Consider the following 24,962-nt stretch of genomic DNA (forward strand, 5'->3'; position numbering starts at 1 on the left):
CAGGTGCCCATTTTCTCAAGATCTCCATTTCAGCTTCACCAAACTCGATAAGACATGTGCTCTCACCAAACAAAGCCATAACACCTTCTGACACAACCTGGGATCCACCATGTCCCCAGACTGCATTCACTTGTTGGTGGGTGGCTGTCTGCAACACAAAAAAAGGGAGTTTACTTTTTCGTAATCTTGCTGCTGAAGTTATTTCCGGTTGCCCCTTTGAATATGAACTTGTGTATTTTATTCAGAATATTATAATATGTTATTTACCAGGTCAGTTTCTTGTGAGAATGCCAAATGTTGTAGTGACCTATGCTGCATAATGTTGTAGTGACCTATGCTGCATAATGTTGTAGTGACCTATGCTGCATAATGTTGTAGTGACCTATGCTGCATAATGTTGTAGTGACCTATGCTGCATAATGTTGTAGTGACCTATGCTGCATAATGTGGTAGTGACCTATGCTGCATAATGTGGTAGTGACCTATGCTGCATAATGTGGTAGTGACCTATGCTGCATAAAAAGTGTATATTCTAACACGTCTTATACTTTTTTTTGTCTCTTCACTGTGAATAGTGTGTGTGAGAGAAAGAGAGAGAAACCGAGAGTGAGAGAGAGCAAGAGAGAGAGAGAGTTCATAGCTGGTACACACCACCAGAGGGCCTTGTCTTATCATTTATGTTCTGTAATTCGCTGGAAGGCACCTTTCATCATGATCAAAAGTAAAACAATTAATGTAATGCTATTATATTTAGAATTGTGTGCTACATTGAATTTAGAAGGATTTTATTTGTGTGTCTATTTTTTTACCAATATTGTTTTTTTATTATTTCAGTTTGGATAAAATCAAACGTGTCTACTTACATTTGTCTATGGATGAGGATTCATGAAGAAGCTTTGCATCATAGAATTAGAAATTAGAATACTAGAATGAACACAAACCTTGTTGTGATGTTTGTGACTAGAGGGAGTAGCTTACAGCTACGATTGGAAGTGACTTTTCACAGCCGGTTAGGAGATCGTTTTAGATAACCCTTTTCCTAACCTTAACTTAAATCTCCTAACATGCCATGTTAATTATCCTAGCTTGCTGGGTAAAAAACTAACTTCCGGTCATAGCTGTAGCCTACTACCTCTAGGGGTCAGCAGCATCCCACCCTGTATCCCACTGCTGGCTTGCCTCAGAAGATACAGTAGGGGTTGGTCACTGGATGGGAGACCAGATGCTGCTAGAAGTGGTGTTGGAGAGCCAGTAGGAGGCACTTTTTCCTCTGGTCTAAACAAATGCCCCAGGGCAGTGATTGGGGAAATTGCTTGGTTGTTGCTGTAAATGAGAATGTGTTCTCAGTCAACTTACCTGGTAAAAATAAATAGTCAGAACCTCTTCTGATGGTATAAAGGTCAGGGAGTTGGTCAACCATGGTTTGCCAGTGCAGTGATAAGACATTGTGTAAAACAATGACTTTGAAGAATTGATCTGCACTGTATGTTTGTTAGCCAGTCAGTTTTAGACAAATGATTACATCCATTTTTCAAATTAACAGTCAATATTTAAACATTCAAACAATGTAGTACATCCACAGCTATAAACTGGTTGAAATCAGTTGATGATTAAGTGATAATGCCTGAGAAGCCGGTGTTTGGAGGATATATTGGCAACGGGTGGTGTTAGGCCTTATCACTTCTATACAATGGATTACCAACATATTCAAATAATGATTGACATATTTTCATTAAAAATGTTATTTTGGTGAATTTATTCATCGTATTTCATCCTTCCACAATATATAATCCCGACACAAATTTAGGGTAGCTACCCACGCCGGCTGGTTGTTTGTTCTATCGGTTCGGTTGCTATAGACGCAACCCAGTCATTCAGTCTTTTTGTTCTGTATCTGTGGAAGTAATTCGTTCCAAATGTTCCATTGCCATACGGCTGGCAAAGATCTTATCCCTTGCTAGCCTAGCCTAGCCAACTACAACTAACTTACAGTCACCTCAAAAAGTGCAGACAGAATAACAACAAAGTAGGGTCATTTGCATTTGTTTAAGCTGTTTTCTAATGACATTTATTTGGATACATCCATAACAATTAGCTAATGAGGCGCAATTTTGCCTGTCATAGAAAATGTGCTCACTCATCAGGACAATTTTGTTCAGAGGAGTTAGCCAACAACACAGCTAACACAATCACTTCAAACTGAAGCTGCAAAGACTGCAAACTTGCTGCACTTCATTTTGTTTTACCTTTTTTCTATTGACAATTCTTTGTATATATCCATAAAAATGATGCCAGCTGATTCATGATTTAGACTAGCTGAGAAACGCTGCCTGAATGTCTGTCTTGTCCTGACTCCCGTGTGTGAGATGTGAGATGATGTCTAAATGTTTTTTATAGTGGAGATCAAGTTTATAAATTGCCTGGCTGGGCTGATGAGACAGTGGATTGTGCAGACAGATGGACCAGACTAAATAGGCATTTTAACACCATTGATTTAACCATTGGTAACTTGTGGAATAGACACCGGCTGGAATGTGGTTTTAACCAATCAGCATTAAGGATTAGACCCAGCCGTTTTATTATAGGACTTAAACAAGTTATTTATGCAACAACAACTGATATTGTGTCATAAAAATAATAATAAATGTTTATATATATATTTTAGAGGCTATTTATACAGTATACAACCTCCATAAATTGTATTTATAATTAGGCCTACATGACAATATTTTGATAATAATTCTATTTCACAATTTCTGATATATCACATGCATTAAAATCAGGATAATGCCTCTACTGCTATTCATTCCAATTAGACCGGTTTGGATTTCTCCCTGACCAATATGGCTGCAATTTCCTTCCCAACCTGGATCTTAAAGGGTTTGTGACATAGCCATTCTAGTAATTTAATAGGATCGCTATGCTTTGAATTCACACAAATAGCCTAGCTATAAACCCCTTTCCATAAAAAAAATAATATTTACATGCTAGAACTGATACACATAAGAAATAATTGCAACAAACGCACTGGAAAAGGGTTTAAATCGACTTTAGGCGCACTAGATAAATTCCTTGGTAGAGGTGGTTCTATATTAAGCTAACATATAGAATTATTTTAAGATGGTCATTCTACGGATCATTTAGCTATTTGATTTTGAATATGAGGACCCCTCACACACGTTCAAAAGTTTGGAGCCACTTAGAAATGTCCTTGTTTTTGAAAGAAAAGCACATTTTTTGTCCATTAAAATAACATCAAATTGATCAGAAATACAGTGTAGACATTGTTAATGTTGTAAATGACTATTGTAGCTGGAAACGGCTGATCTTTTATGGAATATCTACATAGGCGTACAGAGGCCCATTATCAGCAACCATCACTCCTGTGTTCCAATGGGAGGTTGTGTTAGCTAATCCAAGTTTATCATTTTAAAAGGCTAATTAGTAATTAGAAAACTCTTTTGCAATTAAGTTAGCACAGCTGACAACTTATCCTGATTAAAGAAGCAATAAAATGGGCCTTCTTTAGACTAGTTGAGTATCTGGAGTATCGGCATTTGTGGGTTCGATTACAGGCTCAAAATGGCCAGAAACAAAGACCTTTCTTCTGAAACTCGTCAGTCTATTCTTGTTCTGAGAAATGAAGGCTATTCCATGCGAGAAATTGCTAAGAAACTGAAGATCTTGTACAATGCTGTGTACTACTCCCTTCACAGAACAGCGCAAACTGGCTGTAACCAGAATAGAAAGAGGAGTGGTAGGCCCCGTTGCACAACTGAGCAAGAGGACAAGTACATTAGAGAGTCTAGTTTGAGAAATAGACACCTCACAAGTCCTCAACTGGCAGCTTCATTAAATAGTACCCGCAAAACACCAGTCTCAACGTCAATGGTGAAGAGGCGACTCCGGGATGCTGGTCTTCAAGCCATGTACATGGTTGTGTGTGTATATATATATATATATATATATATATATATATATATATATATATATATATATATATATATATATATGTGTGTGTGTGTGTGTTAATTATTTGATAAAATATTGATTTTACTGCTATAGCCCAAATAAACACATTACATAACACATTCATCAATTGCAAAACAGACAGTCAAAAAATAAATCATAAGGGGTAAGTTTTCAAGTGTCGGGTAGCAGAGCTCTACACTGGAGTCATTGCAAATCAAATTGTGCCACTTGTACCCTACCGTGAGCTGCCGCAAACAGATATTTAAATAGCCTATAACTTCAATTTAGGCTATTGCAGCCTTGTGTTATCATGCAATTAATGACCATGTTTAAATTAAATTGGAAGCAATTGTGGTCATGGTCACAGCTCTATCGCAATTGCCGATCAGAGTACATTAGATTGATGGTAACAGTCTGTCATATTAGGCTACATGCAAACAAAAACAAAACACTGGCTGTTGTTGACAAACGTATTCAGTTCATATCAATGGCATATTAATAACATTTGATGGAAATTACGACCCCGTCCTCAGTAGTCAATTCCAGCACTAGCCTAGGCCTACAGAGTAATTAATGGGCAACACGAGCACTCTTGGCTCTAAATCGCATCGCTGTTCACAACACTATTCATGATGAATAAATGAGTCTGTCAATTTAAATTAAGCAAGATGCTAAAGCGTTCAGCTTACATTTTACCTACATCTTTACCTAGGCTATCTGAAATTAGATGTAGGACCTATCAAGGACTAGGCTACTTGTTCTAAGCAAAAGCAAACCATGGCAACGTTTAATTACAATCATAAACCCAGATTTTAGTCAGCAGCCCAGGTCTATTGAAAAGTCAATCACGCAAATAGGCCTAGCTATTTGCATGATCCATTCAACGATTTGTAGTCTTTAACACCTGGCTCATAATACGGCACAATTGCAAGAACATAACATTAAGCCAGTTTTTTTTTTTTTAACGTTTGTCCAAATGTTTCTTGCAAAGAGATTTCGAGATCCTCTGTCCAACTTTCATCACCCAAACTTCTGTCGGATGTATCTATAGTTATGCACATGCGCAAACGGGATATATTTACAATCATAGATAGCATTGGTGGAAAATGATCAGGACCTTTTCCCGATAGCGATGGAATTTAGGCTTTAAATGGTTTAGGGAAACCGAGTTTAATAAAGGCGACATAGGCAAATTCCTTTTTAAGTTACATTGGCTCGCAAGAATTATTATTTTGACGGAAAACTGAATTTTGCGTTTTACATCGACATTCCTTCCTAATTCATTCAATAACGTTATGGAAAAAGGATAGGACAGTGTCTCTAGAATCTAGATATGTGACAAGTAATAGCCTAGGCCAGAGCCACGTATTTAGAAATAAAATACATGTATGGCTCTGGCGTAGGCAACGACTTTTGTTCAGAGGGAAATTTAAAGGCAGTCCATTGGCTATCGGATAAACTCAACGACAGCGTTTTCCTAAAGGAGATTACTGATTGGTCTTGTCACCTGTCAGACTAGAACCCTTCACCATCAACTTCAGATCAACTTAAAAAACAAAGCCCAGTTGATTTGAGCACACAAGGAAGAGTACTTTTGTGGGTGTGTCTGACTACGTGCACTCCACAAATAGTTACTTGATCGCAACATAGTTTCGAGGAGGACCTTACCGAGACGCAAGTGAAATAATACGTTCTGTTTTGATAGAAAGTAAACTGTGAGAGCGACCGGTCGTTCGAAGTAGTTAGTCCGTCAATTTAATTTCTGAGATTGTTTGTTGTCCACGTTTACCTTCTTTGTTGTGACGTCTTTGGACGTTATCTGTGAGAATATTTGATCAGCGGCAACATTATGTCAAACCTCCGGCCTAGATGTTGTATTTTAGGAAAGGGTTCGAATGGCTACGGCTTCCACCTGCACGGTGAGAAAGGGAAGACCGGACAGTTTATCCGACTGGTAGAACCAGACTCTCCTGCCGCCACCGCCGGTCTCTTCGCTGGGGACCGACTGACGTTCGTTAACGGGGACAGCGTGGAGGGTGAGAGCCACCAGCAGGTCGTTGCCCGGATACGAGCCACCGTGGGCAGCCTCGAGCTGATCGTGGTAGACGCTGAGACCGCGGAGGTACTGAAGAAGCACAACTTGGAGTGCCGTAAAGAGTATGTCACGGAGGGCATTCCGTTACCGGGCAGCAAGTCGGGCCATGGGGATGCAGCGGAGAGCGAGGCGACTGCTACATCGGCAGAGAACGGAAACTTCTCCCTACAGAGGCTAAGTGTGAGCGCCAAGGTAAAAGGGATTTCCGAAGTTTCCTATCTAGATTCATTTCGCAGAATATTACATTTTATGTAGGCAATTTTCATACGCCTAGTCATGGGATGTATTGGAGAGCTGACCAGGGTCAACCACTGTCTGTCAACACATTTGAACAACAATATATATTACCAGTCAAAAGTTTGGACACACCTACTCATTCAAGGGTTTTTCTTTATTTTCTACATTGTCAAAGTTCTTGAAATTTTTCGGATTGACTGACCTTCATGTCTTAAAGTAATGATTGACTGTTGTTTATCTTTGCTTATTTGAGCTGTTCTTGCCATAATATGGACTCTGTCTTTTACCAAATAGGGCTATCTTCTGTATAGTACCCCTACCTTGTCACAATACAACTGATTGGCTCAAACGCATTAAGAAGGAAATAATTTTATTTGTGGAATTTAACAAGGCACACCTGTTAATTGAAATGCATTCCAGGTTACTACCTCATGAAGCTGGTTGAGAGAATGCCAAGAGTGTGCAAAGCTGTCAAGGCAAAGGGTGGCTACTTTGAAGAATCTCAAATATATTTTGATTTGTGTCACACTTTTGTTTACTACATGATTCCATATGTGTTAGTTCATAGTTGTGAAGTTTTCACTATTACATTTCAATGTAGAAAATAGTAAAAATGAAGAAAAACCCTTGAATGAGTAGGTGTGTCCTAACCTTAGGCTACATCCTACCCTAAACTCCATATGTCATGTTCTAGACATTTGCTGAGACTTGCTTTTGTCTCTATTTTATTTTATTTTATTGTACGTCTGTATTGTGTATAGAAGCATTAAACAGACACATGCCTACAGGGCAGATATTCTGTTAACCCTTTATGCATGTGGAAATTGGCCTATGGATAGGGACAAATTGGAATGTTTAAAATAATAAATATAAAAAGCATATGCATGACCATGGTAGCAATGCCCCCGTGACTACAATTCTGGACCCCCTTGTGGACCCCCTAAATGTGGCATATGAAATAATTTTTACATAACTAATTTTTGCTATCTTTTTTTACATCTGTTATTAGACAGTGGCAACGATGATGATTATGAACATGGTCTTTTGCCTGCTAATGCCTGTAATGCAATGCAGTGAAGAAAACGATGTCAACAATAACGTCTAATGTAACTTGCCCCTCTAACAGTACAACTGGCCCCAGCTTGCCCCCCCCCCCCCAGTTGAAGTGGTCTAGAACCCCCACTGGACACACCTCTCCAGACTGGGCACAGTTCATACGGAATTTAAATCTACTTTAATGGCTCAAGGAAGGAGCCTTCAGCTAGAAGGTGCTTTTTTGATCTCTCCCAGCTTTGCCATTGAGGAACTGAAGCAAACACATTTGTAGTTTGTTTGGAACACAGCCCTGCATCCCCCCCCCCTTTACACAATTACTGTTGTTGTTTAGACAATCCAGAAATATTCCATTATAAATAACCACTTGGGTCAGGTGGGCATCATTGTGAAAGCTTATTATATTGCCAACATGACTTGCTAAGTTATAAAATCCAGTCATAGTGTTAGGCTTTCAATATGGAAATGTGAAGTGCACATTTAGACTCACAGGTTTGTGGTTGTTGTTTGACATCAAGGCGGTATTTATTATAATCCTCAACATTTCGTCTTTCAGAACACAGATTCCCCTCTCTCATGCCCCGTACACATCGTGATATATTTCATTACGCTGTATGGTCATCTTCACGGAGTCTTGCACCGCTACTGAGCGGACAAGTCTAGCGTTTTTAACGCAAGATGGAGGTGAACCAGAGATCGCATTTATTTTGGCAGATCGCAAAATATGACTTTTTCATTGAAGACCGGAGACCTATTGTTTCCGGTAATAGCTAAAAAAAAACATGTTTTGTTTAGTTTTAACTCTACTTGTTACGCTAACTTTATAGCTAGTCAAGCTAGCTTGCAGAACAGCTACAGTAGCTAGCTAAAGGCTAGGTTGAAGATACCACTGTAACTAGCAACCTCCACCATAATAATAATCAAAAACAAATGTCATTACCATCACAATATATTTAAACTGGAGGCAAGTCATATAATATAACTGGCTTAACTGCCCATGTGTATTATTTAACATTACTATTAAAATAGTATTCACTTATAGGGATAGGTAATTGTTTACAAGTTGCTAGCTATCCCATAAATCCATCACCGAAACCAGATAAGGTGAACATTTTTAGTTTTGGTCACCTGTTCTTCAACAGACTTTGTCTGTACTGAAGACTACGCAAAGTGTGGAAAAATTCCAAGTGTGCAGTGTCTGACTCCCAACTGAGCCTTCAACCGCAAGGGGGCAGTGCGATTCCGCTCGGTTGTGGACATCCCCATTGAAATGAATGACATCCAGCGTAATTTATTGTGAACGAGGCATTAGACAACAAAACCAATTTGTAAAAGTAGCTCAATTAGCGGGAGGGAAGTGGTCATCTTTTTGCTGTGCGTGGTACACACGTTTAGAACAGCTGTCAGTTGAGTCCCATGTGAGTTCTGACGTCGTATTATTTATATATATATATATATATATATATACACACACACACATATTCACACACGTGTGTTACTGTACAGCCACTGAGTTCCAATTTAGGCACTACCAAATCTACATTGTTCAACCCATACAGGGACTGACAGGGGCAGTGAGTGTACAGTACAGGGCTACAGAGAGAACTGAATAGACCACATAAAGATCATGTTCTTTAACAGGCCATCGAGCTAGAGACGCCTGTCTGCTTATTGTCTCAATAAGGTATGTGATCAACACAACATAGGAAATAAGGGCCGTATTCATAAAGTGTCTCAGAGTAGGAATGCTCATCTAGGATCAGGTCCTCCATTTCATCTTTATTCAATATAATATAATAAAAGCGTTTTTAAATGATCCCAGATCAGTACTAGTACTCTGAGATGCTTTCTGAATATGGAACCAGCACAAAATGTCTACCGATCCATTTGTAAGCCAGAGAGCTCCTGGTTTTCTCAAGGTCGGAATATCAGGAATTCCTCATTTAATCAGAAAATAAAACATTTATCTGAGAAAAGGATGGCTGAGCTCTAACATACAGACCCCTCTTACACAGCCTCATACTGCTGGTTATGAAATACTTTCCCATGTGGTATTTCATCCGTGGGTGTGTAGGGGTCGGTTAGTTAGGCAAAACATGTGCAACGGCTTCATGTAACTTTGTTAGACAGTGCAAGGTCTGCCCTCTGATTTACAGCCATTGTGCAACACAAATGGAACATTTAAAAAAATCCGATCTCTCTCGGCCTCGCCTTGATGTGTAGCTAGTGTTTGACACACTAGTTGACACACTAGTCATGTAGGGGAAAGTGTGGCAATTTGAGACGAACACGAAAGGTCTCCTAAATAGTAGGTCTCAACGAGACATGATCTGAACAGGACAAACTCTCTCCGTCCTTTCTCGCTCTCTCCCTGCACCTATCCGGTGTATGTGACGATACAAAATCATATTATTACTCATTCACTCATTCGGCTTCTTTAGGGAAGGAGTGTTTCCTCGTCTGGTCACCATGATTGGTCTGTTTCTGTTTATCGTCTCCGGTCATATTCTGTCTCTGGTCAGAATTCTGTTCCTACCTTAAGAGACTGAGTGGAAAGCGAAACGGTGGTATGTGGGAGTAGTGGCTATGGAGGGAATACGGTGCCATTTGGGATGTAGCTCATGTCTCCCACCACTAATGCACTGATACCCTTCACTAATCTTCTGGGTTCAAGTGACGGGGGCCACAGAAAGGCCTCGTCTCTCTCACGGTGCTGCCTGCTTGTGACGGGGGGCCACGAAGGCCTCGTCTCTCTTACGGTGCTGCCTGCTTGTGACGGTGGCCACAGAAAGGCCTTGTCTCTCTCACGGTGCTGCCTGCTTGTGACAGGGGCCACGAAGGCCTTGTCTCTCTCACGGTGCTGCCTGCTTGTGACGGGGGCCACAGAAAGGCCTTGTCTCTCTAAAGGTGCTGCCTGGTAGCCTCCTGCATTCCTCCCTGATGGGACACTTGGCAGGACCTGGCTGATACTGGTCTAATATGGACTGCGTCCCAAATGGCACCCTATTGTCTACATGGTGCGCTGCTTATTACCCAGGTATATAGGGAATATGGTGTCATTTGGGAATCAGCCATGGACTGAGAGGCAGGACTTGGCTGGTACTGGTTTGTGTCCAGTAGGAAGAAAGTGTTTTTGAAATGAGGTTTCTGAACTTTTTGCTACAGTTGGGTGTGCCCTGCTGAACACAACCATAGTCTAATATGGACAGAGAGCCAGGCACAGACAGCTCCTCCTGGACTCTCAACACTTGGCAAGCCCTCAAAGAGCTGCATATAGTCTGGGTAGGCATTTTATTAATTGTTCAGCTTGGGGGTAGAAGCTGTTAATGAGCATTTTGGACCTAGACTTGGCACTCCGGTACCGCTTGCTGTGCTGTAGCAGGGAGAACAGTATATGACCAGGGTAGCTTGAGTCTTTGACCATCTTTTTGGGACCTTCCTCGGACACAGCCTGGTATGGAGGTCTTAGATGGCAGGAAGCTTGGTCCCAGTGATGTACTGGCCCGGATGCTGAGCAGTTACCATACCAGTTAGTGACGCAACCGGTCAGAATGCTCTCTGATGCATCTGTAGAACTTTTTAAGGATCTGGGGACCCATGCCAAATCTTTTAAGTCTCTTGATGGGGAATAGGTGTTGTCTTCCCCTCTTCAGGACTGTCTTAGTGTGTTTGGACCATGATAGTTTGTTGGTGTTGTGGACATGAAGGAAATGGAAGCTCTCAACCTGCTTCACTACGGCCCTGTCGATGTGAACGGGGGACTGTTCGGCCCTCCTTTTCCTGTAGTCCACGATCATCTTCTTTGTCTTGCTCACGTTGAGGGAGAGGTTGTTGTCTCTGACCTCCTCCCTATAGGCTGTCTCTGTGATCAGGCCCTACCATTGTTGTCAGCAAACTTAATGATGGTGTTGGAGTTGTGTTTGGACACGCACAGAGACTGAGTGTGTTTATTAATGGTGTCAAGTTGACCACATGGAAATTATGACCAGTAACACCTTGGAGGACTGTGTCCATCTCGGTTTCCCTGGAGACCCCAGCGGCGCAGAATGAGACATTGTCTGTGGTGTGTTTGTCTGGGGAGAAAAGGAGAAAGAGAGAGACTGGGCCAGAGAGGAAAGCGAAGACGACTCTCACGCCTCTCTAAGGAGGTTGAGCCTGAAATACCTTACCCCTTTCTCACCACAAACACTCATAATGATCTCGTACTCAACCGTGTGTGTGAGAGCCTTGAGGGATTAACCAGAGTTTAGCCTTTTGAAAGGAAAACCCCTCAAAGACCGGCACTCATTAGTTCTAGTAAGATGGAGGAAGGCCCTGGAAGGCGGACTGTTACTCAGAGTAGGGTGTCTAACCACTCTGACCAGAATGGGTGAAAACACGCTTTGGTGATTACATTGATGTTATAAAATACATTTTACCAAGACAAATATGATTGTTATGTTGTGGAGTCTTTCTCATAATCATATGTTAACTTTATATCTAAAAAGTCTGATTTCGTAACCTAATACATCTGGTAATAAGCACAGAGCTCTGATGACATGGTACTCATCTTTAACATTGTTTCTGTTGGTCGTAAAAGGCTAAATTAACATGACACAAGCTGAATTAAGTGTAAAAATATGAAAACACTACGTTTCAATCGATATCCATCTTACCTCTAATGTTTTATGTCCTCTGGATTTGAGGAGAAAGACGACTAGTTTAACAGGAAAGTGAGCCTGTCAGGTAGCCTTCATTCGTACATAGAATCCAGCCTAGTTGATGTGATGCAATTTTTGTTAAAAAAAAATTCCCCATCTGGCCTCCATTGATTTAGTCACCCTAATTCTGGCCATCCTACAAGTGGTAAAAACTCCCTTCCTTTTGAACGGATTATGATAGAGACATGCGGTTTGTCCATTCTTTGTCCTTGAAGGATTATCTTCACAGGATTATTCATTTAGAGGATTATTATTATATGTTTTTGATTGGACACCCTACTCGGATAGCTGTTAAGATGGAATGACCCTGGAGGGCAGAATGTTACACTCAGAGAGCTGTTAAGATGGAATGACCCTGGAGGGCAGAATGTTACACTCAGAGGGCTGTTAAGATGGAAGCTGTTAAGATGGAATGACCCTGGAAGGCAGAATGTTACACTCAGAGGGCTGTTAAGATGGAATGACTGTTAGTGATGACAGTGAAACAGCCTTTCCTTCTCTCCTCCCTCTTTCTTTGGCCAATGACATGGCCTTATGTCCTAAAATCACGAAGCGAATTCCATGTCTTCAACTTCACCCTGACCTTTTAACCATTACCCAGTAGCAGTAGGCAATCTCTGGCTACTGTTTTACAGGTATTTACTAGTTATGTTTTCCCTGAAACATCTTGGTGTCCTTCCTTCATCCTGAGTACACTGCCTCCTCCCAGTGTACGTCACAAATGCCACCCTATTCCCTACGTAGTGCACTACTTTTGACCAGAGCCAATAAAAGTAGTGCACTACTTTTGACCAGAGCCAATAAAAGTAGTGCACTCGGCTATTTAGGAAATCTGCTGCCATTTGAGACACAGCCCCAGTCTGTACTGGAGGACCTTAGTTAGACATCAGTCTGTACTGGAGGACCTTAGTTAGACATCAGTCTGTACTGGAGGACCTTAGTTAGACATCAGTCTGTACTGGAGGACCTTAGTTAGACATCAGTCTGTACTGGAGAACCTTAGTTAGACATCAGTCTGTACTGGAGAACCTTAGTTAGACATCAGTCTGTACTGGAGGACCTTAGTTAGACATCAGTCTGTACTGGAGGACCTTAGTTAGACATCAGTCTGTACTGGAGGACCTTAGTTAGACATCAGTCTGTACTGGAGAACCTTAGTTAGACATCAGTCTGTACTGGAGGACCTTGTCTATAATATAACCTCAGTCTGATGTCTATAATATAACCTCAGTCTGATGTCTATAATATAACCTCCGTCTGATGTCTATAATATAACCTCCGTCTGATGTCTATAATATAACCTCAGTCTGATGTCTATAATATAACCTCAGTCTGATGTCTATAATATAACCTCAGTCTGATGTCTATAATATAACCTCAGTCTGATGTCTATAATATAACCTCAGTCTGATGTCTAATAATATAACCTCAGTCTGATGTCTCTAATATAACCTCAGTCTGATGTCTCTAATATAACCTCAGTCTGATGTCTATAATATAACCTCAGTCTGATGTCTATAATATAACCTCAGTCTGATGTCTAATAATATAACCTCAGTCTGATGTCTATAATATAACCTCAGTCTGATGTCTATAATATAACCTCAGTCTGATGTCTATAATATAACCTCAGTCTGATGTCTATAATATAACCTCAGTCTGATGTCTATAATATAACCTCAGTCTAGCTGTCTATAATATAACCTCAGTCTAGCTGTCTATAATATAACCTCAGTCTAGCTGTCTATAATATAACCTCAGTCTAGCTGTCTATAATATAACCTCAGTCTAGCTGTCTATAATATAACCTCAGTCTAGCTGTCTATAATATAACCTCCACATCAGTCTAGCTGTCTATAATATAACCCCCACATCAGTCTAGCTGTCTATAATATAACCCCCACATCAGTCTAGCTGTCTATAATATAACCCCCACATCAGTCTAGCTGTCTATAATATAACCCCCACATCAGTCTAGCTGTCTATAATATAACCCCCACATCAGTCTAGCTGTCTATAATATAACCCCCACATCAGTCTAGCTGTCTATAATATAACCCCCACATCAGTCTAGCTGTCTATAATATAACTACATAACCTTGGTGTTAGTCTTAGATAGCGTCCCAAATTGTACCCTATTACAGTACTCATTTAGTGCACTACTTTTGGCCAGGGCATATTAAGCTCTGGTCAAAAGTAGTACTCTATGGGTATAGCCTTGTTCAATGTGAGATTTCAAAACGGCTCTTATCACTTAATTGTGGGTGTTGTTGTTCTCCAATGATCTGGGTGTAGTGCCATTGAGTTGCCCTTATCCCTATTTAACTACACCTTATTATAACTGCACTTATAGCATTGTTACAACATTGTATTAAAGACTGCTTTGGTGACTAAGTATTTAAAACCCTTTTGGGCTGGATGTATCAATGTGTTCATTTAAGTAATAATGCACCTCAGGGGTTTGTGGTATACGGCCAATATACCACGGCTAAGGGCTGTTCTTACGCACAACGCGGAGTGCCTGGATACAGCCCTTAGCTGTGGTATATTGGCCATATTTCACAAACCCCGAGGTGCCTTATTGCTATTATAAACTGGTTACCAACGTAATTAGAGCAGTAAAAATGTTTTGTCATACCCGTGGTATACGGTCTGATATAACACGTCATTGATATATGTAAGGGCCATAGAGTTAGTCAATCAGCATTCAGGGCTCGAACCACCCAGTTTATGAACATGCATAATCTATGAGCAGAATTACTGTCTTTCCTTAATTAGCCATGAAATCCTTAGTTTGAAAGCAACTGTTTTTCTGGAAGCTGTGCTGTGCCTTTTTTTCCTTACATTTTTCACCCACGTGGGCCAGTCCTCTAGCAATTTGAGTTCAACCAATGAGCTTCAGGCCCTCGCCATTTGAGTGACAGCTAGCAAGAGGCAGGAAGAGCGAGAGCAGGGGGAGGGGGCAATGACGTGGTGCACATATACCAATGACGTGTTATATCAGACCGTATACCACGGGTATGACAAAACATTTTTACTGCTCTAATTACGTTGGTAACCAGTTTATAATAGCAATAAGGCACCTCGGGGTTTGTGAAATATGGCCAATATACCACTGCTAAGGGCTGTATCCAAGCACTCCGCGTTGTGCATAAGAACAGCCCTTAGCCGTGGTATATTATGTGACGTAGTATCTAATTTTCAGGGACCAATTTTGTCCCGTGAGCGCTACATTCAGAACTGCTGGCTGAAAAGTATACAGGGGTTCGGGAGAGTCTCTGTCACATGCATTTCCATAATAGCACAAGGAGTCTTACAGTGGTAGCGATGGATTTCAATGTGTTGCAGTGAAGTTGAACTTGATTCTGACCCCCGCTTTCCCCACCTCCTCTTCTATTGCCAAGGCAACACAGATTTGCCACACTGTCTAATCTGTTACCACGGAGATCCTGATTTGGGTCACCATAACAACTAGTACTCACAAGCCCTTGGATGATCTTGACATCTCACGGAGCTCTTTGCTGCTCTGGGTTGTTTACTCAGTGGCACACACACACACTGGGCTGACTGCCAACATAGTTTGTGAAGATCAATACCTTATGGCTCAAAGTAGGTCTGGGTGATATGGCAAATCAATTATCACGATATCTATATATTTTTTTCATTCGATAACAATAGTTATCATGATATTAATCAAATAGTGTTTAAAAGGTGCATATCTGCTTCAGACTCAAGATTGCCTAATTCCTGAACAAACCACTAGGCACGTAGCCTAGTGGTTAGAGTGTTGGGCCCGTAACCGAAAGGTTGCTAGATCGAATCCCCGAGCTGACAAGGCAGTTAAACCCACTGTTCCCCGATAGGCCGTCATTGTAAATAAGAAGTTCTTAACTGACTTGCCTAGTTAAATAAAAAATGTATTATGTGAGCTACACAAAAGTATATTTTAAGGAAAATTGTTCCATGCGGCCAGGGAGCACGTACCTGGGGTCAATGAAATTGATAAGCCTCTTGAAACCTTCCTTTTCGACTGTGCTAATTGGTAGCATGTCCTTAGCAATGCAATGCATAATAGCATTTGGGATGTCTTTTGTCTTTTCGATGTTTGCTTGTAGGGCATAAACTCTGTCAGTGTTGACTGCTTCGGGCAACATCCCTAGATTGGCTGGTACTTGAGGGGCGTTGATCAACACCGTGGCTCAAACTCAAACTTCCTGCATGTTCCAAAGAGTGATTTTTGCTTCAGATGTTGAAAAGGGTTTGTCTTATTACCAGACTTTGTAGGCAACATTTTACACCGAGCATTGTTCTGCTCTTTGTCGGACTTCAAAAAGCCCAACCACTTCCAGATGACTGAAACAGTTGAACCATTTTCATGAATAATTTCCTCGCTGGAAGCTGCTCCTTCTCCATGGCTATCACTGCTACTGTTTTCGCCTACATCACTCATTTAGTGGTGAATAATGGCTCCTCCATCACTCAAGGTGCTAAGTGGTTTTTAGTGGGCGTGTACCTCTCCACGTGCATAGTGTCACTTCTCCGCATGTTCCTGCTGCGTCACAGAGGTGAAATAGACTGCCGTACCTAATTATTCTATATCGACATTATCGAAAATGAATCTATACGTTTTCATATCGTTATTGAGTGAAGTAATTACCTCGATTTAATTATTGATTTATCGCCCAGCCCTAGCTCGACGCTTTCCTCCCAGGATTTTGGGTTACTCATATAACAACCTCAAATCATGTGATTGTATTAATCATTGATTTGTGTAATGGTGTGTGTTGTTATTAAACTTTGAGGCCCTAAATTTAAGACCCTTCCATTAACCCAGGCTGTCTGACTGGTTCTCCCTCTACTAGAGATAAAGACAGTGAATACAGCCGTTTTAACACATTTGTTTAATGGTGATGAGGCTGTGAGGTCTTAAACAGCCAGAAAAAAACCCTGGTGAACAAACCTGGAAAAAGGACTTCTGATAACATGACAGGGTTGAGAACTGCATTCAGCTTCTACATGTAATTGTGAGTGGGGCCTTGTGTGAGTGAATTGATTCTCTGTTATGAGCGATGCTTTGTCTCTGAGCTTCAGGCTCTGTATGCTCCTCCTCTGTAATCATGCAGAACTAACACAGCTAAGTTGAGCTTCTACACTGTGTGTGTGTGTGTGTCAAGAGGCCTGTGGTTTGCTGGCATAGCTGTGCAGAGATTCCAGGCCCAGTAGAGAGCACAGTAGGTTAGGCCATGGTGTAAGCCTTACCATGATGCTTTGGTCCATAGGGGATGCCTTACCTTTGTATCTGACCACTCAAACGGTAGTCTGGACAGTCCATCTTCATTATATTCTCTACAGGTTGGAGCCAACTCAGAATCTTGTATAAAGACAAATACAAAGACCCTACATTACTCATCTCATATGTATATACTATACTCTATATCATCTACTGTATCTTTATGTAATACATGTATCACTAGCCACTTTAAACTATGCCACTTTGTTTACATACCCTACATTACTAATCTCATATGTGTATATACTGTACTCGATACCATCTACTGCATCTTGCCCATGCCGTTCTGTACCATCGCTCATTCATATGTCTTTATGTACATATTCTTTATCCCTTTACACGTGTGTGTGTGTGTGTGTATAAGGTAGTAGTTTTGGAATTGTTAGGTTAGATTACTCGTTGTTTATTACTGCATTGTCGGAACTAGAAGCACAAGCATTTCGCTACACTCGCATTAACATCTGCTAACCATGTGTATTTGACAAATAAATTAGATTTGAAATAGAGTAGCTACCGGTATCTGAGGTTTAGGGTGGTGCTGTATCATCAGTCTATCTGAGGAAACCACGTCCTGTGTGTTGCCATGGCGCCAGGCCAGACAGCACTGTCACTGACAGTACTAGACTAGAACAACCGGAACAGGAAAGAAAAGACGTGAGACAGCTAGTGTTTGTTCTGCTGGTTGGTAGACAGAGGAGATGGAAGTCATTTATATTGTGTCAGAGAACACAACTCTCTGACTGTGTGGGTAAGCAGATCAGAAATGAGTCATGACAAAGGAAGACAAGGGAAGATTGTTCATGGTTCTAAACAAACCTTAAAGGAAGATGAAGTTTATGGCAGTTCTTATTATTATTATTATTATGTGTCTATCATATAATAAAACATGTCTATATGGAGTTCTTTCACAAAAGCCTGTTTCTCTGGTAAACTTCAGACTTGGTGTCAGAGAGCGACAGAGAGGGAGACTGATGTGAAGCCATGGTAATGTTGTGGTCACGTAGCTCAGCCATGGGGTGTTCTTGTTTGCTGCGTTATGTTGTAACTTTTGACCAGAGCAGAGGTGAAAGGCCCTTCTATAACCAACAGCACTGCTTTGTTGACATTCAATCAACCATTATCCCATGCCCCACACCGGTCTCCTATCTAAAAAGGATTGACACACACATACACAGCCAGTCCTCCATACCTACCACACCCATCTGTCTGTCAGATGCGTTGATGCTGACTCACTATTCATGTTCAAACACAGGTCCAATCATTGCTCTATAATGAGATGTTATCAGGTGCTGTCAGATAAGGTGTTTTTGGATGACCGACTGCTGTGTCTAGTTACTGTGTTCATCCAGTGTGTTGCAATATTGTTGGTGAAGCTAGGATCTTCCTATGGGTGACCCCCAAATGGCACTCTATTACCTACACAGTGCCCTATGGGCCCTAGTTAGAAGTAGTGCACTATATAGGGAATAGGATGCCATTTGGGATGAAACCTGTGTCTTAACTTGACCCTGTAACTAGTCTGCTGCTATCAGCCCATCTCTCTTCAGCCTGTCCTGTGTTGACAGATCTGATTGAGTTTGCAGCGCTAGCTGTTTCTCCAGTTAGTTGATGATTATCTCTAGGTGGCTGTGCAAGACAAAAGTGCAGCTCTAAGTTCAAGGGTTTCACACAAACTCTTAACTGGTGAAATAATTTTTTTATTTGATTTCACACTCCAATAAAACACCCTTATTCTTCAAGGATGGACTAAATGTTTTGGTTTACTATCTAATGCCACTAGATATCCATCTCTTCTTCAACAATGGTACTGTGATAAAGACACGTTGAAAAGTGTAGAATCCCCCAAAGAGGACCACAAGCCTTAGCCACCAGGACCAAGGAAGCAGGAGTGGAACATATTTTTGGCATCTCTGATTGTTTTTGTAATTCTCACATAGAAACTTAATTGAGAGGAAGGATGTTTGGAAGCATTTTTCTATTTTGTATGGCAACATTTTTTGTGGGGGGGGGGGGGGGGGGGTCTCCTGAGTGGTGCAGCGGTCTAGAGGCGTCACTTACAGACCTGGGTTCGATCCCGGGCTGTGTCTCAGCTGGCCGCGACCGAGTGACCCACGAGGCGGCGCACATTAATGGACCCAGGGTTGTCCTGATTAGGGGAGGGTTTGGCCGGCCGGGATGTCCTTGTCCCATTGCGCTCTAGTGACTCATTGTGGGGGTCACCAGTTGTGGGGGTCGCCATTGGTTCGGCTGGCTTCCGGGTTAAGCAAGCAGTGTGTCAAGATGCAGTGCGGCTTGGCAGGGTCGTGTTTTGGATAACGCATGGCTCTCAACCATCTCCTCTACCGAGTCTGTACGGGAGTTGCGGCGATAGGACAAGACTAACTACCAATTTGGATATCACAATCTTTCTGTAGGGAGCTGTAAAAACATTAACCTTTTGAGATGCAGGACCAAGGAATGTTATGTCAAAAAGAAAGTCCAGTTTTTACAGGCTTTTAGTTTCCACATGTAAGCTAGGCGGTGCTATGCAGATATGCTAATCTTTATTAGTAAGGATAAGGCAGTGTGTGTGCACACGCCCATTAGTATTATGAAGACTCCGTGCCACAATAAGGGAATTGAGGTTGTCATTTTGACAGCCTCCAAGACTTCCTGTTAGCAGTAGGTCTACTACCTTACCCAGTATTTGCTCTGCGGTTGAGAGAGCGAGATACAAATTCCATCTAGACACCGTTGCTCTAGAGCACACAAAACTATACATGCCTTGGCCTAAACATCAGCGCCACGTTAACGTCCACAAAGCTGTGAACGAGCTGAGACAAGGGAAGAGAACACACAATGGGACAGATTGAGACTGCATCTTAAATTGAGACTGCATGCAGAATTTTGAAAAATATCCCCTGTGTACAAGGTAAAAAAACAAATAATGAATGCAGAGCAGAATTAGGCCGATACCCACTAATTATCAAAATCCAGAAAAGAGACGTTAAATTCTACAACCACCTAAAAGGAAACGATTCCCAAACCTTCCATAACAAAGCCAACACCTACAGAAAGACGAACATGGAGAGGAGTCCCCTAAGCAAGCTGGTCCTGGGGCTCTGTCCACAAACACACAGACCCCACAGAGCCCCAGGACAGCAAATGTGTAAATATTTGTATTAACATAAGATTCAACTGAGACATAAACTGAACAAGTTTCACAGACATGTGACTAACAGAAATGGAAAAATAATAATGTGTCCCAGAACAAAGGGGGGGTCAATATCTGCAGTATCTGGTGTGGCCACCAGCTGCATTAAGTACTGCAGTGCATCTCCTCATGGACTGCACCAGATTTGCCAGTTCTTGCTGTGAGATGTTACCCCACTCTTCCACCAAGGCACCTGCAAGTTCCCGGACATTTCTGGGGGGAATGGCCCTAGCCCTCACCCTCCGATCCAGCAAGTCCCAGACGTGCTGAATGGGATTGAGATCCGGGCTCTTTGCTGGCCATGGCAGAACACTGACATTCCTGTCTTGCAGGAAATCACGCACAGAACGACCAGAATGGCTGGTGGCATTGTCATGCTGGAGGGTCTTGTCAGGATGAGCCTGCAGGAAGAGTACCACATGAGGGAGGAGGATGTCTTCCCAGTAACACACAGCGTTGTCATTGCAGGCAATCTCAACAAGCTCAGTCCGATGCTGCTGTGACACACCGCCCCAGACCATGACGGACCCTCCACCTCCAAATTGATCCCGCTCCAGAGAACAGGCCTCGGTGTAACGCTCATTCCTTCTACGATAAATGCGAATCCGACCATCACCCCTGGTGAGACAAAACCGCGACTCGTCAGTGAAGAGCACTTTTTGCCAGTCTTGTCTGGTCCGGAGACAGTGGGTGTGTGCCCATAGGCGACGTTGTTGCCGGTGATGTCTGGTGAGGACCTGCCTTACAACAGGCCTACAAGCCCTCAGTCCAGTCTCTCTCAGCCTATTGCGGACAGTCTGAGCACTGATGGAGGGATTGTACATTCCTGGTGTAACTCGGGCAGTTGTTGTTGCCATCCTGTACCTGTCCCGCAGGTGTGATGTTCAGATGTACCGATCCTGTGCAGGTGTTGTGACGCGTGGTCTGCCACTGCGAGAATGATCAGCTGTCCGTCCTGTCTCCCTGTAGCGCTGTCTTAGGCGTCTCACAGTACGGACATTGCAATTTATTGCCTTGGCCACATCTGCAGTCCTCATGCCTACTTACAGCATGCCTAAGGCACGTTCATGCAGATGAGCAGGGACCCTGGGCATCTTTCTTTTGGTGTTTTTCAGAGTCAGTAGAAAGGCCTCTTTAGTGTCCTAAGTTTTCATAACTGTGACCTTAATTGCCTACCTTCTGTAAGCTGTTAGTGTCTTAACGACTGATCCATTGTTCATGGTTCATTAAACACTGTTTCCCATGCTTGTTCAAACACTTTACAATGAAGATCTGTGAAGTTATTTGGATTTTTACAAGCTATCTTTGAAGGACAGGGTCCTGACGTTTCTATTTTTGCTGAGTTTATCTATTTACCCAAACAATATATGGGGGATTGGAAATGATGCAGACAATTACATTGATGGAAGCAACAATCAATCCGCAATATTAAAGCCGATCCACCCCTTAAATTATAATAATTCGAAAACAAATCCAATTTTCATTAACTCCCATATCGAATGGGTGAAATACCACAGTGTGCAATCACAGCAACAAGATTTGTGACCTGTTGCCACTTGTTGACTTATTTTCCCTTTTGTACTTTAACAATTTGCACATACAATGACATTTGAAATGTCTTTATTCTTTTGGGAACTTTTGTGAGTGTACTGTTTTTTTTATTTTATTTCACTTGTTTATTATCTACTTCACTTGCTTTGGCAATGTTAACATGTGTTTCCAATGGGGGAGAGGGAGAATGGTTCTCCTTCTGGCAGTGTAACACTCACACACACTTAACGTGTGGTAGATTGTAGGTATGCTCTTCTTATTCAAGGGGGGGTCTAATCCTGAATGCAGACAGTAAACATTACACTCACTAAAGTTCCAAAATAATAAAATGCATTTCAAATGGAATTAAAATGTCATTCCAGCCTGTCTATTCCACAAGTTACCACTGGCTAAATTCTATGATGTTAAAATGCCTATTTACTCTGTTCCAGTCTCGGCTTCAGCAAACCGCACGACAGCCTGGACAAATACAGAGGGAGAGACGGGGATCTGTGCCAAATGCCACCCTATTCCCTATATACTGGACTACTTTTGACCAGAGCCCTATGGCACTATATAGGGAATAGGGTGCTATTTTGGATGTACTGTAGTGAGACGAGTGACAGTCTGCTGCTGGTGGGTTGAGTGCTTAGAGCTCACTGCTCTGTAACTCTGCTGCATTTAAAGCTTCAACAAGATACTTGAAGCTGAATGAGAACTTTAATAGACAAGCGCTTGTTTTGGATGCTTTGAGCTGTGCACTACTAGTGTTGCCAAAGCTCAAATCACCCCCAAAACATCAATCCATTTACAACTGCTTGTCTATCAGAGATTGAGTCTTTGCTGTGGCTGCAGCTGGCTGAGGAAACCTCCCTCGGAGTGTTTTGAGTGCAGATTTCTGCTGTGACAGCGGCTGGCTGGGGATCAGGGGTTCAGGCCTCTCCGTCTCCCCAGGACAAAGCTTCTCATTGTCAGCCTGCCTGGCCTCCCAGTCCCCCCCGAGGACGACCTGGGATTGGAGCTGGACATGGGCGTAGTGACTGACACCAACAGGATGTGTGAGGGGGAGGGGGTGGGAGGTATATCATTGCTCTCCTCCTGTGTCGGCTGGTTCTCTCTTCTCCTTCTGGTTCATAGGCTGGTTCTCTCTCTGTTGTGCTTGTATTAACTGGATACCTTAGATGGCCCTCAGTGCTTTCTTCTCTCTCTGTGTGTGGTGTGCGTGTGCTTACTATTTGTGTCTCCCACATTCAAAATCATGTTTGTCTGACATCATTACTGTTGACATGTTCATGTTGACGCTTGACAGTCAGGAATGTGAGATTGTCCTGCCCTCCATCCTTTGTACTATGAGTTGTAATAGTTTTAATGTACCATTCAGTACTGAAGCTGTCATACGGCCTGTGTTGGTCTTCCTCAACAGTCAATGGTTATGAAGCCATGTGTGAATCAATGAAACGCTCAATAATGTCCTTCCATGTTCATCCCAGCCAGAAACAACTCTGCACTGACCATTTTTAGGATATTAAACCAATCATATTCTGTGGTTGACTCTCAAACTGACCCCTATTTCCAATATAGTGCACTACTTGTGACCAGGGCCCATAATGAATAGGGTGTCATTTGGGAGGCAGGATCTGAATCATATGAACTGGGTTTATTTTCTGCCAGCAAGTTTTCTACAGCAGGGAGACACGTCACATGGGTGGATGTTCAGGATGCAAAGGTTGCTCTTAAGGTTGGTAACAGATAATTATTAACAGGTGACTAACGATTACAGAGCAACAATCTCTGGAACAGCCCTTTTTATCAGTGGAGGAGGAGTACATTTTATATGATGATTGTTCTCTATCATTACTGTAGTATGCAAAATAGATATAGGCCTCTATATATCCACCGGTCATAAAGTCTCTCCACCTTTACAGCATCTTATCTGTTCCATTAGTTATGATTGAAATGGGATTTAACACCAATCAGGGTGTTTTTTTTGTCCTTCCCCAAAACGACTTGTCCTCAACCTGGCTCAATAAATGTAAATTTCCTGTCTTCCCCTGCTATTCTCATTAGTGTTGAACCATAGCACAGCCATATGCATTTAGAGAATTCTGCTAACGTGGAATTCTAATGGATTACATATTGGTATCAAAAGTTCCAAGAACAATTGCATTCTGGTTCTGAATGAGAATGTTTTGAATAGAGTGTTTGGTTGGTGCCAACATGGAGGTTAGGTTTGCAACCTCTCTCTGGCTGTGCTGTTAACCTCATTCCCTTTTCTGCTACTGCACTCCTATGTAGCTGTTAGCCTGGCTCCACCTCTAGTGGGATTAAATGCTTAGTCTAGCGTATGACCACTCCTGGATTAGTTCATTACGTTGAACACCAGTCCAGAGCCCAGCTAGATTCTCTAGCAAGCCTTGTCACTGACTTGAGACAGAGTTTAACGGATGCTCGCACACAACCCAAGCCACACAGTTGTGTTTTTTAATATTTATTTTACCAGGCAGGTCAATTAAGAACAAATTCTATTTTAAAATCACAGCCTGGAGTCTGAACTGCTCCTCTTAGACACAGTATTATCCTACTGTTCATATTCATAGAACTATAGTACGTAGAAGCAAGTATGGAGCTTGGAGGTAGGGTTGCCAACTTTCTCACTACCAAATAAGGGCCAAAAGGTGGCGTGCCAGTGCACGGTGCCACGGCGGTTTGGGTATGGTGTTGTGTGAAAGTGTATATTTAATGGTCTTATTTAATTGGAAAGGCAAAACATTCGTATATTCTGTTTAGCCTATAGCTTTACTAAAACTGTATCATTATGTAAACAAACCTCAAAATAAATGATCAAAGAAATCTCAGTTTGGAACTTGACAGCAGACACAACATTTCAAATGG

The 24,962-nt window shown here is 42.0% G+C and overlaps 1 protein-coding gene across 1 annotated transcript in view; it reads left to right on the plus strand.

Moving 5' to 3' along the window:
• The first annotated feature begins 5,494 nt into the window (after nucleotides 1–5,494).
• LOC139376964 (Na(+)/H(+) exchange regulatory cofactor NHE-RF1-like) overlaps nucleotides 5,495–24,962 on the plus strand; it is a 31,839-nt gene continuing 12,371 nt past the window's right edge. Inside the window, exon 1 of the mRNA XM_071119992.1 lies at nucleotides 5,495–6,259. Within this exon, the coding sequence (XP_070976093.1) occupies nucleotides 5,822–6,259 (438 nt within the window). The 5' untranslated portion in view covers nucleotides 5,495–5,821. The remainder of the gene's footprint in view (nucleotides 6,260–24,962) is intronic.

This window comes from Oncorhynchus clarkii, chromosome 20, assembly GCF_045791955.1.
Source record: "Oncorhynchus clarkii lewisi isolate Uvic-CL-2024 chromosome 20, UVic_Ocla_1.0, whole genome shotgun sequence".
Classification (NCBI taxonomy): Eukaryota; Metazoa; Chordata; class Actinopteri; order Salmoniformes; family Salmonidae; genus Oncorhynchus; species Oncorhynchus clarkii.